Raw genomic sequence first — 16,426 nt, forward strand, 5'->3', positions numbered from 1 at the left:
GGCATCACTTCAATGTCAATTTCAAAAGAGGGTAAATATCTGCAGCCTGTACTTACAAACTAACGTTTTTCGTCTGATTGGACGTGTACATACCTTTGCTTTAAGCTCATCGTTGAAGTGGGGATCATTAAACTCAACGAAACGGAAGAACAGGGCACGTTTCTGAGGAATGGAGTAATTCTTGGGAATTTCCTCCTCCATATACTCCTTCAGGAAGGTCATATTGCACAGGAAGCGACCCGTAAAGGCCCTCAGCAGCTGGAACAGCAGCTCAATCTCAGAGTAGTTACGCCTATTAAGAGAGAGAGTGGATAAGTTCAGTGCACAGACACAAAGAGATGTGGCTAACGTTAACAACGGGGACACTATAAAACACAACTTTCAAATAACCTTAGAAACCAACGCACTGTTAATTAGCCACTTTTATATTTTTTTTTTTCTAAGCAGAACTTTGTTTGTCAAAGGAAGGTTGACTGAACTCATTACACTAAGCTAAAATTACTGGCTGAAGTGTTTGGGGGTTAATTGCAAGGTCTGAAATAAACATCTGCTAAATGCCTAGTGCACCAAGTGTGCTAGCACTTTCTCAGTGCTCACACAGAAAGGAAAGGGTCAGAAGGTCATTTGTGATTGGAATGTCACTTGAGTAAAGTTGGAAAATGCAGTAACTTTAAAAATGTGCATTATTAACCTGTAGTGCTCACACTACTGAAACTATCAACTAACACTCTAATGGTCACTAAGTCTTCAACAAAGCTCATTAGCACTGCCTGGTTGCTGTTTTTGGGGTTTCACATCAGTCCACTGACAACATTTCATATCAACAGGCAAATTCAGTGTGCAACATCTATGAAAACTGCAACATTTCATTTTCATTATAATTTCAGCAAATCTACTTACTTGCAGTAGCTTAGCAAGCAATAGGCCAGCAGCTTTGGCTCCTTCCAGTTAGTGGCTGCCATGTTGTCTTTGCGATGTCTTTCCTGGAAGGCCTCGCTGACCCAGACTCGCCTCAGCTGGCTGACCAGGGAGTGCTGCCCTGCAAGCCAGCCCTCATCATTCTTCACTATGATGCTAATAATCTGAACAGATGTGAAGATGAACGGGGTTAAATTAGTTAAGGATAAATAACAGAAATATGAGTTAAGCTGTATATAGATTTGGATCAAAAACTGCCGAGACATCCCTGAGTATAACAACTGTGTGAATGTGAGTCCACCTTAAAGAACAGACTGAATTCTGCATACCTTAATAGCTTGAAACTGCAGGTCTAGTCTGGCTGTGGCAGTAGAGGGAGATCCAGGTCGAACAGTTGCTGCAGTGCCAGCAGAAACAAGCAGGGGGACGAAGCGGTTGGGATTAGAGGCCAACACGTCTCGTAATGGCTTGGCATCCTTGTGTTTCAAAAAACTCTGCATGTGAACAAAAACACCTACTGTAACTATAACACAAAAGAAAATGTATACTATAACAATAGACTACAAGGTCCACCCCATTCAATCACCAACAGTGCATAGCAGATATACAGACTTGTGATACTGAACGATGAAGAAAATTAGGAAATTTTACTGGAGCAATCCATCTCAATTCTGTGTTAATAGGACCACTGAGGCTCGAAACACTCAATACATTTCCGAATACAGCCCATTGCAAATGCAACAAAGAAGCAAAATACATTTTTAATGGCAAATGTGTCAATGAAAAGACTGAGGGGACGGCTACTTAGAGCTCCTATTGTCTGACCATGAACATGCGGCTCCACTGGGGGTCGTTGAGTGTAGCCTCCATCATGAAAAGCTCCACTGTCTGAGATGGGTGACGCGTCAGGAACTTGATCAAAGGCTCCCTGAACGGGCTGCCAGCCTAGTGCAAGACAAAATAATGAGGAAACTGAAGGAACATAAGCAAAGGAAACAGCCTGAAGAAGAAGGGATGAGAATTACTTCACAGTAAATATGGACTCCATCACTTCCTTGTGAAGATTTTGATTATAACATTTAATCCTGCATCCTCTAAATCACATATAAAGCATTTCTTTCCCTCTTTTATTGTATTTATTAAATAAGACCCACCACTTACTTTCTGGCCCCATTCACCCTCTTAAACATAACCGGAATAACCAGAAAAGCATGTCTAATTTCTGACATGTGGCTCAGGGGGTTGGGAAGCGCATCTGTAACCGGAAGGTTGCCGGTTCGATCCCTGGGCTCTCTGTCCTGGTCGTTGTGTCCTTGGGCAAGACACTTTACCCTACTGCCTACTGGTGTTGGCCAGAGGGGCCGATGGCACGATATGGCAGCCGCGCTTCTGTCAGTCTGCCCCAGGGCAGCTGTGGCTACAACTGTAGCTTGCCTCCACCAGTGTGTGAATGTGAGAGTGAATGAATAGTGGCATTGTAAAGTGCTTTGGGTGCCTTGAAAAGCGCTGTATAAATCCAATCCATTATTATTATTATTATTATTATTATTATTATTATTATTATTATGTCTAAATCCTTAATGATAGATACTTTGTTAATGGAAGAAACAACTAAAACCGCCCTCTTTTTGAACTGTTTGGGAGCGATCTATTTGCTAATCATCCAACTTCTTTCACTGCCTGCCCGATGCAGTTTTACACCACTGTTAGACATTACCTACAACTCCATCTACATAATGCAATTGGTTTCTTACCTCTATGAGCATGGCCCTCTCAGTCTTCATGACCACCTCTAGTAGAGGTTTGACTAGAGTCTGCGGTGCCGCTGGGATCAGGTGGAAAAGGTTAATGATGGCTGAACAGATCTTCATCTCCTACAGGAAGATTCAAAGACATACAACAAAGGGAACAAAGGAGTGGATGAAATTCTTGGACAGATGAGCTGCACACAAACATCATTCCTGACAGACATCATTCTTGATCGACAGCCACTGTGGAAAGACGAGGATGAACCTCAGTCAAATGACTGAAAGTGCAATTCGTAATTAATAGGGTGTTAACTTCCCACAGGAAAGGTGCAGAGTACCACACACACCAGCTTTTGGATTAGACAGAGTAAAAACAAATAAAAGGAGCAACATGGTTATTTTATAAATCCTATGACTTTTGCGCTTCCAAGATGCCAGAAGGGAATAAAAGAGCAGAATTCAACATTTCTAGACACTCAAAATTAGAGTTAGAGTGAAGCTGAGATGATGGTAACAATTCTCGAGATGACAACAGACACATGGACACATAAATACAGGGCAACTCCACCACTACCATGACATTGGCTCAATTCACCAGCACGACACTGGATCAGACCAAATTTCAATCACTGACAAAGAGTTACCAACAGAGGGCGCAACACCGGGTCGCATCTCACCTCAACACCTTCCAACGCAGGCTGTGCCAGAATGGGAGACAATGATCAGAGTCAGCAGAACAGCATGTGTGCTTTTTTTGTGAGGCTATCTGTTGTCTGTCTTTGTTCAATATGGAAGGTGAGCTGATAAGATAGGGTGATAATGGAGGGGCAGATTATCGCAACCTTTACAAGTGACCGCAGGAAAAACTTTTCTCAGCCTCCGGTGAATAAAAAGGCAAGGGCCACATTGGAAATAGAGGTCAGCTAACATACTGATCGAATGATTTTTTTGGCTTATCGACGACATACTTATATATGTTGCCTGATACACATGGACAAGCCCATCATTTTTAAATTCCAAGATAACTTTAATATACTGTGTGTATATATATATATATTTTTAATTTTAGTTGGGTAACACAGAATCAATGGAATAAATACTTAAGTAACTGAAACAAAGTCTAGAGAGTGAGGGCGAAAAGAAATAATCATATTTCATGCATGCACTGTGGTAAGTTTTGTTTTTTTATCTGTCACAAAAACTCTTCCTCGTTACTACACCCCGTCAAAACCCACACATCTTCACACCATCCTCTTCGTCCCTGCTCTATTCCTCCTCCCACACTTTTCTTTTTCCTTTATCATAATTGACTCCCTGACCCTGGTTCTGCTTTCACTTCCAGGTCTGCTGTCAACGGGCACAAAGACCAGAATTTGGAGGGCATGAAAGACAAAAGGCCAATTTGCATCTAATTAAAACAGAACACTTTCAGATGGGTTAGGATGAAGTCACACAGAGTAGGGAGCAAAGAAAAAAAGGCAGGTGTTTTGCCCAATCTTTCTGTCACCTCTTCTCGCTGCCTTTTACAAGGTTATCTGCGGGGAGATAATGAGGAGACAGAGTACGAGGCCAACCACAGCCTGCCTGGTGCCTAATTAATCATTGATTGTAATATGGACACTCACAACTCATCTGGGAGGAGGCCACACAGAGAAGGGGCACTGCATGTGACTAAGGCTTTCTGAAAACAAGGGGCAATTTCTCATTCCCTTTTGGTAATGGTATTTGCTTTGGACATAACAGATGACCTGAACAAATATGGCGCCAGCAGACGACCGTATCAACATGGTCCTAGTGGCCGTGAATGCTTTTGTACTACACTGAAGCAGGATTTTAAAATAAGACATACAAAAGAAAAGAAGACAAATACATGTCAAGACTGTACAAAGATTCCCATCTGTGGTATTTTTGCAGTTTTACACGTGGGCAGATCTGAAATGAGTTTACTTACGCTGCCATCGCTCCGCTGGCCTCCTTTGTGTGTTATTACAACTACCTCCATCCACTTCCGCAGGTGTTGCTGAGAAAGAAAAAGAAATAAGATGCCTGTGTTTAAGTAAGGTTTTGATAGCTGACTAAAACTAAACTAAAAACTAAGTGCCAAAAATTTTTTAGTTAACTAAAATAAAATCAAAAACTAGTCTTTGAATAAATAAAAGCTGATGCCTTAGTATTAACCTGCCAGTTTTAACACAGAATTCGACTTAAGTTTCTCACCATCATCTGGTCACAGAATTTGTCATTGAAGGAGTTGGGGAAAAGTCGTGTGACAGAGGTCAGGCGGTTCACCACATTGAGAGTCAGGCTGCGGTAATCACCCAGCATCATCAGTAATGGGCGCATGTGAGTGTGGATCTGATCAACCTCAATCGTGGCACCTTCCAAAAACTACAAGAGGAGAATGGACAAAGTAGAAATGTTCAGCAACAAGACAAAGTGACGAGTGGTTTGTTTGCCTTGATTAATAATATAACACGTATACAACACTCAAATATTATTCAGATTTGTGTGGTGATGTTTACTAAAGTTTTGGACACAGTGATTTTAATTTCACCTCTATATTTTTCCCCCTAATCATGAGACTTTTCAGGTTTTCTAGCCCCGTGAACTGGTCACTACCCCTTGTGTCTCCATTAAAGTAATAAGGCCACTCAAATGACAGCATGTTGAGCTGTAAACGAGCACACATGCCAACCAAACACTGATGACGCACACCCACACACCCTCACACACACGGGAGGGAATGATGCATGGCAGCCACATTCATTTTCCTCTCAGCGTTGAGAACAAACACTCCATCCTGTATCGATCTGGCCATGGCAACGCTCATTAGTGCTAGCAGGGCAGAGATGAAAGAAGGGAGGGAACAGAAAATGGCAAGGAAAAAAAAAAAAAAATCACAGGATAGTGAAAAGGAGTGATGGTGGCAGAAAAAATAAATAAATAAAATAATAAGGACACATAAATTGATAGGAGAGGGGACAAAGAGCTTGGAGTAAATAGATAGAGGCTAAGATGGCATGGATACTTTAATGAAGTATCCAGAGCTGGTTCAGGGACAGTGTGATAAAGCTGAGGGAGGTCCACATAAAGATGGAAGTGGGTGCGGAAATGATATGAGGAGAGAATTAACAAAGACCTTACAAATAAAAAAAAACTATGTATAAAGCAAGAAATGAGAAGAATGGAAAACAAGATAATATACAAACAGAAAAATAAAGAGGTGAAAGAGGAAAAAGTGACACGGTAGAAGGCCATTTCAAAAGGTGCAGAAAACCTGACTCTGAAATCAAATAAACGATTGTGACTACATTTAATTATCAGTTCGTGGGTAGATCACCTCATAGTTTAACCAAACAGATTAATGCATATTTTAAAAGGTTACGGCGTCAAGTCTAAGCTCTGTTGTGGCTCCAAGGGAACTGCAGTTAAATTAGGTGCTGTAACACAGATACAAGCTTTCTCAGTAATCGATAAAGTCTTGAAATTAATTCCAAACAATTCAAAAACAAAGCAGTCGCCAGGATAAAGAGCTCTAAATAGAAGAAGTTAAATAAAGACGGTCTCACAAGCAGAAAAACACAACTAAAAGTAGGAGACATTTAGCCTTGCTGAAAATTTGCACCACGTTGTGATACTGTAAATTAACAACAACATGAACCTGGCATCATGATTTCTAACAGCATTATTGAGAACATAAAAAGTTATTCATCTCTTAGAAAAGCATTTTTTTATATCTAAAACTACTACAAAAAAGGAAATTTAATTGAGGTGAAAAAATTAACATGAAACGAACACTGACCTTCCTCATGCATCCCTCACCCGCCTCCTGTAGCTCATTGTTGGTGGAGTTGAGGGCTTTGAACAAGGCAGCAATGATCTTCTCTCTGGACTGTGGCAAGTAGTTACAGGCTGCCAGGGCATCTAATGAGGATAAAGAATATTAATGACACTCTACACTTGCATGAATAGACTATAATAATAGTCTTAAGATGTGGTCTACAGTACTGATTTAGACAGGGATTTTAAGAAGGTTTAAATCTGACACGCACACTCACACATGCACACAAACACAAAAGAAGAGTAACCATTCCTGGTACACTAACAAACAATGCAGAATGGGGCCTACTTACTGAGGGCTGCTATACGGAGGGGAACCAAAGAGGGAAGGCTCTTGTAACAGGGCAGCTTCATCAAAGCAGCATCCTCTGCCTCACATAGGTTCAACAGCTGGATAGTGGAAAAAGCATAAATATGACATAAAGAGCAGAGGTGAACAGGTCAGTGATCCATTAAATTAGATCAAGCTTATATGCACCGTGTAAAAGGATAAATACTTAAAACAGATGAGCCAAAACCAAGCAGCAAGTTTGAACCCACAATATTGTTTCTTTCAAGGTTAAAGTCCTAACAGTTGCATTACTGTGCAGTTCACAATTAAGAAAGTCAAAATGCTCTATGCTAATGACTCACCTCTGTGTAGAAGACCTTGTGTTCCATGACATTAAGGTCCATTGTAAAGAGGCGGGGCTGCAGAGTAGTGCAGAAAGTGTTACCCTCCATCAGGCCGATTTGGGCATTGGCAGGCTGGTGACGCAGCAGGTGTTTCTTGGGAGGAACCATATCTTGCAAAACCTAAAGAAAAGACAAACCCACGAAAAAGGCCCTTGTGTTGTCATTACATTTATATTTCAACACTCATCTTTAGATAGAGATAAAAAACTGGCAATGTGTACACCTGCTGCTGACAGAAAGTAATACCGCAGCTTTTTATTGGAGGTCCTTCTATTCATGAATGCATTGCATTTAAGAAGCAACAGCAGCAAAGTATTAATCCGAATTTAAGGTTTAGAGAAAACTGTTAAGACTTTTACCTCTTTGTGTGGTTCCATGATCACAGTAACACTCTTGCCAGTGACCTGGGCTAGCACCTGCAGGGAGTGCATTGCCTGCTTTCTAACAGTCGAGTTGGGGGAGGTGACCTCTCGGACCAAGTCATGGGTGACCATGTGAAAAGACTTGTCCTGTGCAGCTAGCAACTCCTCTGTCTTTTCTTCATCTTTCAGTGGAGTGGCACAGCGCACCAGCAACTGCTCCAGGGTGGTCTTCGCCATGGCTACTGCTCCATTTGACACCTGTGGATAAAAAAATAAATTAAAAAAAAAAAAAAAAAAGAAAAATCAGTAAGTTAATAAATACAAATGCCTGAACAGGAAGAAAAATGACATGACAAGTTATACAGTATACAGTGCTTACAAAAAAGCACAACCAGGTAAATCTTTGCAACCACAGTTATTTAATAAATAAAATAAATGCATAACAAGATGTAATCAATTGCTCTCACCTCTCCTGTAAGGTCCATCATGACAAACAGCAGTGCTTTGAGAAAGGTGAGCTGGTTTTGTAGCACCCAAATCAGAGGCAGTCTCTCCATAAGGAACTTGATTGACACAACACCACCAAGCTTGGCATACCAAGCTTGTTCATAGCAGCAGGCACACAGACGCTCCACTATGTAGGAGAAGAGGGGCAGCTGGCATGCCTGGGGATGTAGAAGCCAGGGTAATTAAGGGTGATTCCCATTTAAAAACTATACACGTAACACAGAGTCATTATTGCAAGATGCTAAAAAATGAATTGAATTTGATCAGAGGTTAGTTGGATACAGAGTTCAAATTTCAATATGAAAATGAGAGTAATCAATTTGGCAGAGTATTCATTTTTACGAGGATGACAGAATGAAGTCTTAGCTGGGTTAGTTTACCACAAATTTGCAGAAAAACAATTCATGCTTTTGTTAGACTGCTAAATAAGTGAAACATATAATGCCCTCCTCTTAGTAACGTACCCTTTCCTTAGACCCAAGGATGATGCTGGCCACGTCAAAGATTACGGCCAGGGCGACTTCCCCGATCTTACACAGCTCCTTCTCCTCGTAGGCCATGCAGATAGCTATGGCGTCAATCAGAACAAGCGGATCCATGCCCTGTGAGCCATTCTCCTCGCTGTGGAACATAGCTGTGCTTGGCTGGCTGCCCAGCTGGTAGCACGGCAGCAGGAAAGGGCCTGGGTTAAAAGAGTAGGACAAGAGGAAAGGAATCATGTTTCATGTCAAACATAAGAATGCTACAACTTTACGATAAAGTATGTGTAGATTTTAAACATCAATTACAAGCATATGTATCACAGGAAACTGGAAAGGAACTAATTCATTTGAACAGCCGAGAATAAAATGTTGATCACAGGGCAAAAGTGAACACTATTAAATATTAGATCTATATTATTTACTATTAGATCTATAGTACAAAGATTACCAGTCCCTTACCACACTGCTGAGCCACAGCAACCATAGTATAATGGCGAATCAGGCTGGCTACGAAGGGCAGCGCACTGGGCCTCAGGTCTTTTATCACAGCAGACATGAATGCTCCAGTCAGGGCCTGTTCAAAAGTTCGGCGGGCAGGTGTGTCTTGTGCCTTATAGCGGTGAGAAATGATGACACTGGGGATCCACTTCTCAGTAAAGCTAATGAAGGAGAAAACCAAACGATGAATGGGATGTCTACAGATTAAAAAGGATGACATATTGTGGCAGTGGCATGCAAAATTTTTCAAAAAGCCCAAAAGCAATGTAATATGCATTCACACAACATTTAAATGTATATATCAATATCTATTGCCTGTCTACAGTCAGTCTCTTTGTTCTTAAATTTTCTGTCTCATTTCTGTTCCTTCTGAATTCTTTTTGTCCCTGTTGGTATTTTTGTTATTTAATGCAGCTGAAGGCAACTGAGCCATGATGTGATTGAGCGGCTGCTTTCTCCATGCTTGAGCTTGTGTTTTATAATGCCACATGCCAGGGGCAGACCTGATGGATCGTCTCATTTTATTATTGCCATTTAAAAAAACTGCTCTTTGGAGAACGAGGGAGAAGGAGCATATGATGCTGTGGGAGGGAGGAGGGGTGAGAAAATGGCAGTGGGCATGGTCTACAGAATGTCAGATCAATTGCCCTTCACTCATTCTGGGGCATGCCACAGTATCACTGCTTCCTTCTTCCAATTTGGCATTTCATGAATTGCAGTGGGGGGAGGGGTCTCCCATTCTTCTATACTTAGATTGAACAAACACTGAGGCAAAGAGAGATGTTTCAATGATGATGAAGGGAGGGGGAGAAAAAGAGAGAAAATCTTTCAAGTGAGAGAAAAGACAATGCAAATCGAGACGACTGAAGAGGCGATGGCACAGCCCCCGTGATCGTAACTGACACACTTCATTACCCCCATGTGCACAAAGACGTATTTGTGGGCATATGTGTGTTAGTGCATAATGACAGGAGAGTGTAAGGGGCATGGTGTAGAATAAACAGACAGGGGAAAGTCAATTAGCCCCTGCCCGGGGATCAATGATGGTAATGTGACTAACCCACCCGACAACAACCTTCTTTCCTGTTTGTCTGTTCATATATGGGTTTCCGCCTTGCAGCAGAGCCTGCCAGAGGGTGTGTCTGCAAATGTGTAATTAGCAATGCCTGCCCTTGAGAAGGAATTGATGAAGCAGTGTGGGGTGAAGACATCAAGGAGGAAAGAGAAAGTGGGACATGTCAGCAGGTAGCAAGACAGTTGGAGGCGGTGGAGGTAACGTACATAAAAACCTCATGTGAGTGGGAGAGGGCAGACAGGAAAGGTGAAGTAGATGGCAAGGTCAACTTGTGCCAAGTGAAGGTAGAAAAAGGTAGGTGATTAATCAGAGTCTGGCTGTGTATGTACTCGAAAGTGTAATTTTATCACTTAAGTGGAAAACCAGTGTAGCAGATACAGCACCGTTTGTCAACTCATTTATTCTAGATAAAACTAAGTGAATGTAAACACTTCCTTAGGTAGTGTCAATGATTTTTCTTTGGTATAAACTCCAACACATCTATAATAGAGCAAATAATTTATTACATCAGGAATGGTACCCAGGTGCCATGTGGCAACAATATTAAAGTGTATGCTCCAGTCAAATCAAAGCAAGAATGTTTACTCACTTGGGATGAGACAGAAGCTGGTAGAGCGAGTGCTTGTTGTCATCCAGACTTGTCATGGCCACCAGGAAACACTTAATGACCTCCCAGGCCTGTCGTCTGTAGTATGGCTCAGTGTTGGCACTCTTCAGGCAATCTAGGGCTGTCTCAATCGCCTTAGAGGAAATGCAGCAAATGTTACTTCAAAATCTTCAACATTTTCATTCAGAAACTGCAGATTTCTCCGACTCACAATTCCAATATCCTTAAAATTATTAAAATGGGAATTAAATTGCATATGCTACATATGTGATTAATTGGGAGAAGTAACACAGAGCACCATCTGGTTGAGCAAAGGTCATTATCATTTCTACATTATGGGCTGTCAAGCCACGGCAGCCAGGCACTTAAAGGGAGAAAATGAACTAATTAATGCCACTCAGAACAGGGAAGAGAACATGAGGAGGAATACAACAACTGAGAGAGCATGAGAGGAAATGAAGGCACAAGCAAAACTGAACTGTCGACCTGTCAGTGGATTACTATAACCGGATGTGTTAGTCAGGACCGGGCCTCTAACAAATCCTTTAGTGATTAGATATAACATTTAAAAGTAAGATGTGTTAGAGAAGATTTCTCAGCTGATATGGGAAAAGACAGTTGGACAAGAGCTAAAGAAGACAAATAAAAGCTAGAAAATACAAATATATTAAATTCAGTTACACTGTGCCCTTTCTACCTGTTGTACCACACCAAGTTATGCATACTTGTATTTTGTTTTTTTTTATCTCAGTCTATATAACAGCACCTTCAGTTGCCCTTCCCTAATGTGGCAGCAAACCGCATGGCTGCATCTCAAGCCTGCCAGAGATTTATGCCTTTAGCCATAACATGTGGCTGTGCAGCATGTGACAGTCTGTGTGGGTTTCTGTCGGCTGCCTGCGCCCATGATGATGATGGCAAACACGCAGACTGATAGCCAAAAAGAAGGAACAGCCATTAGTGAGAGTAAATAATGCCGTCATGGTGGCCCACACTAGATTGATGATTACTGACTGGGGATGAGGAGGAGAAACAAGAGATGAATTTAATTACCTGGAGGACACACACATCTCCTCACTCACTTTCTCTTTCACACACACACAAAACTGTGACAAAGACATATCGCTCCCAGTGGAGAACAATAATGAGGAATATCAAACTCTTTTACGTTTAATTCTTTCCTTCTAAAAGTAAATTAAAAAAGGAAAAAAGGGGAAGAAAGAGTCCAACTGGTATAAGAAAGTGCTATAAAGTGAAATACTCCCAAATCTTTTCTCTCTGGCAAAAAGCTAAACAACATTGAGGATAGCATAAGGCCTTTTCCTGGCTCAAAATCGACCTGTGCCGGGGTAATTACGCACATAAAAATATGACATATTTTAACGCAAAATCTAGGCATTTTCTTCACATTACAGTGATTGGGGTTAATGTTTTCTGCTCTTTAGAAATATCTACAAAGAAAAGAAAAGGGCACAAAAAGACCTGATCATATTTTACCTTCTCCATGGGTAGCTGTATGGATGCTTTGCAGTCAGTGAATTCAGCCTTGATGCTGGGCCCCTGGACCTCAGTCACTACATAATGTAGTCTCTGAGACTCCTTGAGCATCTTCCTGTTGCTGCCTCCAAACTTTCCCAACACCCGATACGCTACATGGGAGATGCTTTCTGCTGGATTACGGAGAGTACGCCACAAAGCCTGGAGCAAAGAGTAGGAAGGGAATAAACTATAAGTTTAAGAAAAAACACACCAGGTACATTGAGGGGGAACGTGGCTATATGGAAGCTTTTGAGTTATCCTTGTATATAATCAATAAAACATTTTCATTCTCTTCTATGAGAAGAGAAAAAACTGTAATCATTATCACAAAAACAACGCCCTACCTGCATGAGTTCAGCCCTGACAGGTTGGATGTGATCGTAAAGGAAGTCAGGTTGTAGGTTGTCCACACACAGCTCCAGGGTACGAAGGCCTTGGCTGACCAAAGTCTGAGAGCCGTTGAGTGCAGATACCAGTGGATCCATTAGCATGGGTAAATATGGCAACAAGGAGCTCAGACGCACTGGCACTGTCAGACAGAGCTCCACAAACAGGTCCTTCATGTGCTGCTTGTGAAGGCCACTCTGCAGCATGTTCAATCCTAATAGAAATGGAAATAGGTGCTTACAATATTTCATACATGAGTTGTCTGTAATTCAGAGTAATGCTGTGTGTGGTTTTTACCTTGTAGCAGGTTAGGCAGAAGGGGTAGAAACTCTTGGTACAGAAGGTCGTGGCTGCCTCCACCAATGGAACGGAAGAGAGCACGGAGAAGCAGGAAGTAGTTGTAGGGCTCCTTAGCTGATTGAGCCAGTTCCATGGAGCTGTTTACTATCTTGTGGAGGTGCGGCTGATGAAAAGGTAAAGTCTTATCAGTAAAACATGGCAATGGTACAGTGAAATAAGTGAAATAGTCTGCCACTATGCCCCCCAAAAAAAAAACTAAAAGAAATATCCATTTACCTTGAGCATCTGCTCATTCTCAGCAGCAAACAGTGATACTGAGCCAAAAACAAGTTTAAAGAGCTTGAGGTAGAGGTTTGACAGCTCAACATTGGAGCCCATCTCTGGCAGTCTTTCAAGAAGATACTCTACAAGGATCGTGGCAAACAGAGCAGACGTTGAGATGTTGGCCAGGAACGAATTTGCCACGATCTAGAAAACAAAAGAGAACAAGAATTGGAATTTGAGCAAGTGATTAATCAAGACCAAAGACCTTATCCCATGTTATTTTCTCTTGATAGGGGAGACAAGACATGCCTGCAGTGCGTAGTTCTTCGAGATCCTCTCCACCATGTAGGGAACGGTGGTCTGAAAAATCTCTTTAAATGTAAGAGGGTTCATCATGGTGAAGACCCCAGCAAAGTGCTCCAAAACTTCCTTCTCCTCCTTCATGCGTACAGTCTGGCAGTTAGCCACCCTGATGTATGTCTGCTGATTATTTGCCACCTGCACCTGGTCATGATACACATGAATTATACCACTACTCCATGATTGTCTGTTATGAGACACCATCACCCCTGCAGTACAGTCAGTTTTTATTAGGTTGTACCTGGTAGATGTCCAAGGCCTGCATGGCATATTTGACCAGCTTAATGTAGATCTGAGTCTCCTTAGGCTGGAGCTGCTTGTTAGGAATGAATTGAGCCTCTGGTAAAGGGGGGGGGGGGGGAAATCACACATTTTGAGATGATAAAATCTTGAATTTCCTTATGAAATTATTGTTACATGTCCATTTATACATTTTTCTAGATGCTTTTTAATCAGGCAAGAATAGTCGAGCATGTGGGATTTTATTAGATATCAATAGGTTTGCAATAAGTGCCACTTGTGTGTCCCCACTCACCTCCAGGTGCCTTGCAAGAGGTGATACCCCAAGTAATTGTCTTCACTCCACACACTAAGGTCTTGACCAAACTGCGGCAATCCGACACCTGAAAGGTCTGCTTGTCTTCCTTCTCACCACCTCGGTCAAAGGGCGTTGCAGGTGGTTGAGGTGTCACAGTAACAGGAGTTGGAGGAGCAGGTGGTGGAATGGCAGGGGTGGTGGATGGAGTGGGTGTGGCTGGCACCGCAGGTATCGCCCCTGGATCAACAACACCCATCTCTGACTGAGGTTTGCATTTCTTGAAGATGGACACAAGCTGGTACCGTGCAATGGTGTGAAATTTAAGTACAAACACCTGTTGATAAAGATAAGGAAAGAGGGAAAATTTTCAATATTTATCTAGCCATATGTCTATTGAAATAAATAAGACTTTTCAATTGATCCTTGTGAAACCCACCTCCAGCATCCTCATCAGGATGTCTCGCCCATTTCCGTTCTCCTGCTCTGATTTTGAGCGGATACAATCCACCAGGTTGAGCAGCAGCTTGCAGGACATGGTCTGAATGTTACTGGGAAGTGACTCATCATCAATGTTTTTAGCAAAGAGCTGCACAGCTAGAGATAAATCTGTCAGGGTCAAGTTCTGGCGCACATGATGCACCAGGTCTGCTAGTGTGCTGTAGGCCAAGGGTCTAGAAAATAAGACAGATATGTAACTGTGACATTTGGAGGTGAATCATAATCATATTTCATTACTAAATAGTGGTACAAACTGAACAGACTGGCTTAGTGAGGAAGCCGTATTTTCTAAAAGGCAGAGAAAAGCAATCAAAGAGGCTGAAAGAAGAAAAGGATATGGAAAGTAGCTTTGGGATGAAGAGAGAAAGGGAGAGAGAAGACAAGCTAATGAGTGACAATGATAATCCTGCCAGATCTCATCCAGCTGCCGTGCTTCCTATGTATTACTAATGTGAAATGACAGGCATTTTGTTGATGAGGTGAGCTAGTTTGGCAACTGAGGCGGGTCAAGGAGGTTTTGCAATCGAACTAAAGGAGGATGTGCAAGAAGCCTGCACTCTGGAGACGAGGGTGTACATGACAACTTGACAGTGCCTTCTGTGCTGCAGTGTTTTCAGTCAGCTTCCTTGAGAATTTTGCAGTACTGAGAACTACCTGATTAATATGCTAGGACACTTAACATGCACCTGGCTGAGAAATCATCCATGAGAAAGAGGCTGTTCTGACACAGAGGAGTTCGAATGATCGTGACTACACATACAAAGAACTTACCTAAGCGTCTCCCGAGCAGTGTAGCCAGAACCGATGAGGATGGACTCATCAAAAAGTTTGTCCATACATGGGATAAACTCTGAAACACAATGAAGTAGATATTGTGAATTCAGAGCTGATAGTTGCACCTGAAACAGCAGCTGATGGGTGACAGAATTAAATAAAAGCAGTAAAAGAATATATTAAAAGGGTGTTACTGGAAATGCTTTTATTTGTGATTAATACACGAAAAAAAAAAAACTACATGCCATTTGGTTTATTTAATATTATAAATTTAGCACTGTGCCTGACACTGCTTTGTCAGCAGGAGGTTAACAGCAAACACCTAACAGCGTTGGTAAATCTGTCACAGAAAATAAGCCAAAATCAGTAAAAGTGGTTTGACCTGCAGCAGAAGAAGTAACTTGCAGTAAAATGCAGAAAATCATCCAAAATGTGTTGTGCTATGTCAAGGCTTCACTGATGGATGGTTGTGCTTTCATTCCATTTCATCTACAGTCTCACTTTTAACCTCTCAGTCACCAATTCAAAATGAGATTCTATAGCTACATTTTGACAGCTAATAAAAATTTTATTTTGGAAACGGTGAAATGTGTAAGCTCAAGTATGCCTTGGAAAGGATCCAGGCTGCTGGTGTTTTTGACTAGAACAAACACATTAAGTTACACTTAGCGTTAACGTTTTAGAAAAAGGCAAAACATGTCTAGTGCCAAAAAACTGAAAAAAAAAAAAGAAAAAAAGACTTTAAGACTGTAAAAAATATTTTCGAGACTTCAAATCATTCTTTGTTAGGATGGATTACACGGAATGTGTTTGTGTCCATATACGTACGGCTACGCAGGTCAGTTGTGAGGATGTGCTTGGCTGCAATGAGCAGTTCTTTGCGGAGATGAGCAGTCTCAGAGGGGCAATTGGTCAGCAACTGCAGCATACCCTTTACCATCTGTTGAGAGTACTTTGCTACCAAGTCCTAATATGGTAGACAAACACATACAGTATGATTAATGATTAGGATTATTTTAAAATTGATTATTCTGAGGGCAGTCACACACCAAAA

General features: G+C 41.6%; 1 protein-coding gene across 3 annotated transcripts in view; it reads right to left on the reverse strand.

The window, feature by feature from the left end:
- The window catches only part of LOC120728366 (transformation/transcription domain-associated protein), an 80,478-nt gene that overhangs the window by 56,111 nt on the left and 7,941 nt on the right, over nucleotides 1-16,426 (reverse strand). For 2 of the 3 annotated variants that reach the window (XM_040023198.1, XM_040023199.1), the window contains exons 12-37: nucleotides 16,201-16,339; nucleotides 15,370-15,448; nucleotides 14,537-14,771; nucleotides 14,098-14,434; nucleotides 13,804-13,901; nucleotides 13,512-13,706; nucleotides 13,215-13,406; nucleotides 12,936-13,101; nucleotides 12,596-12,852; nucleotides 12,210-12,410; nucleotides 10,695-10,846; nucleotides 8,992-9,191; nucleotides 8,515-8,732; nucleotides 8,011-8,208; nucleotides 7,541-7,801; nucleotides 7,140-7,301; nucleotides 6,800-6,896; nucleotides 6,469-6,590; nucleotides 4,884-5,054; nucleotides 4,618-4,686; nucleotides 3,344-3,364; nucleotides 2,673-2,792; nucleotides 1,744-1,863; nucleotides 1,248-1,412; nucleotides 901-1,082; nucleotides 94-292 (exon numbers count right to left, since the gene is read on the reverse strand). In XM_040023198.1, the coding sequence (XP_039879132.1) occupies nucleotides 94-292; nucleotides 901-1,082; nucleotides 1,248-1,412; nucleotides 1,744-1,863; nucleotides 2,673-2,792; nucleotides 3,344-3,364; nucleotides 4,618-4,686; nucleotides 4,884-5,054; nucleotides 6,469-6,590; nucleotides 6,800-6,896; nucleotides 7,140-7,301; nucleotides 7,541-7,801; nucleotides 8,011-8,208; nucleotides 8,515-8,732; nucleotides 8,992-9,191; nucleotides 10,695-10,846; nucleotides 12,210-12,410; nucleotides 12,596-12,852; nucleotides 12,936-13,101; nucleotides 13,215-13,406; nucleotides 13,512-13,706; nucleotides 13,804-13,901; nucleotides 14,098-14,434; nucleotides 14,537-14,771; nucleotides 15,370-15,448; nucleotides 16,201-16,339 (4,356 nt within the window). The remainder of the gene's footprint in view (nucleotides 1-93; nucleotides 293-900; nucleotides 1,083-1,247; nucleotides 1,413-1,743; nucleotides 1,864-2,672; nucleotides 2,793-3,343; nucleotides 3,365-4,617; nucleotides 4,687-4,883; nucleotides 5,055-6,468; nucleotides 6,591-6,799; nucleotides 6,897-7,139; nucleotides 7,302-7,540; nucleotides 7,802-8,010; nucleotides 8,209-8,514; nucleotides 8,733-8,991; nucleotides 9,192-10,694; nucleotides 10,847-12,209; nucleotides 12,411-12,595; nucleotides 12,853-12,935; nucleotides 13,102-13,214; nucleotides 13,407-13,511; nucleotides 13,707-13,803; nucleotides 13,902-14,097; nucleotides 14,435-14,536; nucleotides 14,772-15,369; nucleotides 15,449-16,200; nucleotides 16,340-16,426) is intronic. The other variant, XM_040023201.1, reaches the window with a different exon arrangement.

Source organism: Simochromis diagramma, unplaced genomic scaffold (genome assembly GCF_900408965.1).
Source record: "Simochromis diagramma unplaced genomic scaffold, fSimDia1.1 OVJJ01000208.1, whole genome shotgun sequence".
NCBI lineage: Eukaryota > Metazoa > Chordata > Actinopteri > Cichliformes > Cichlidae > Simochromis > Simochromis diagramma.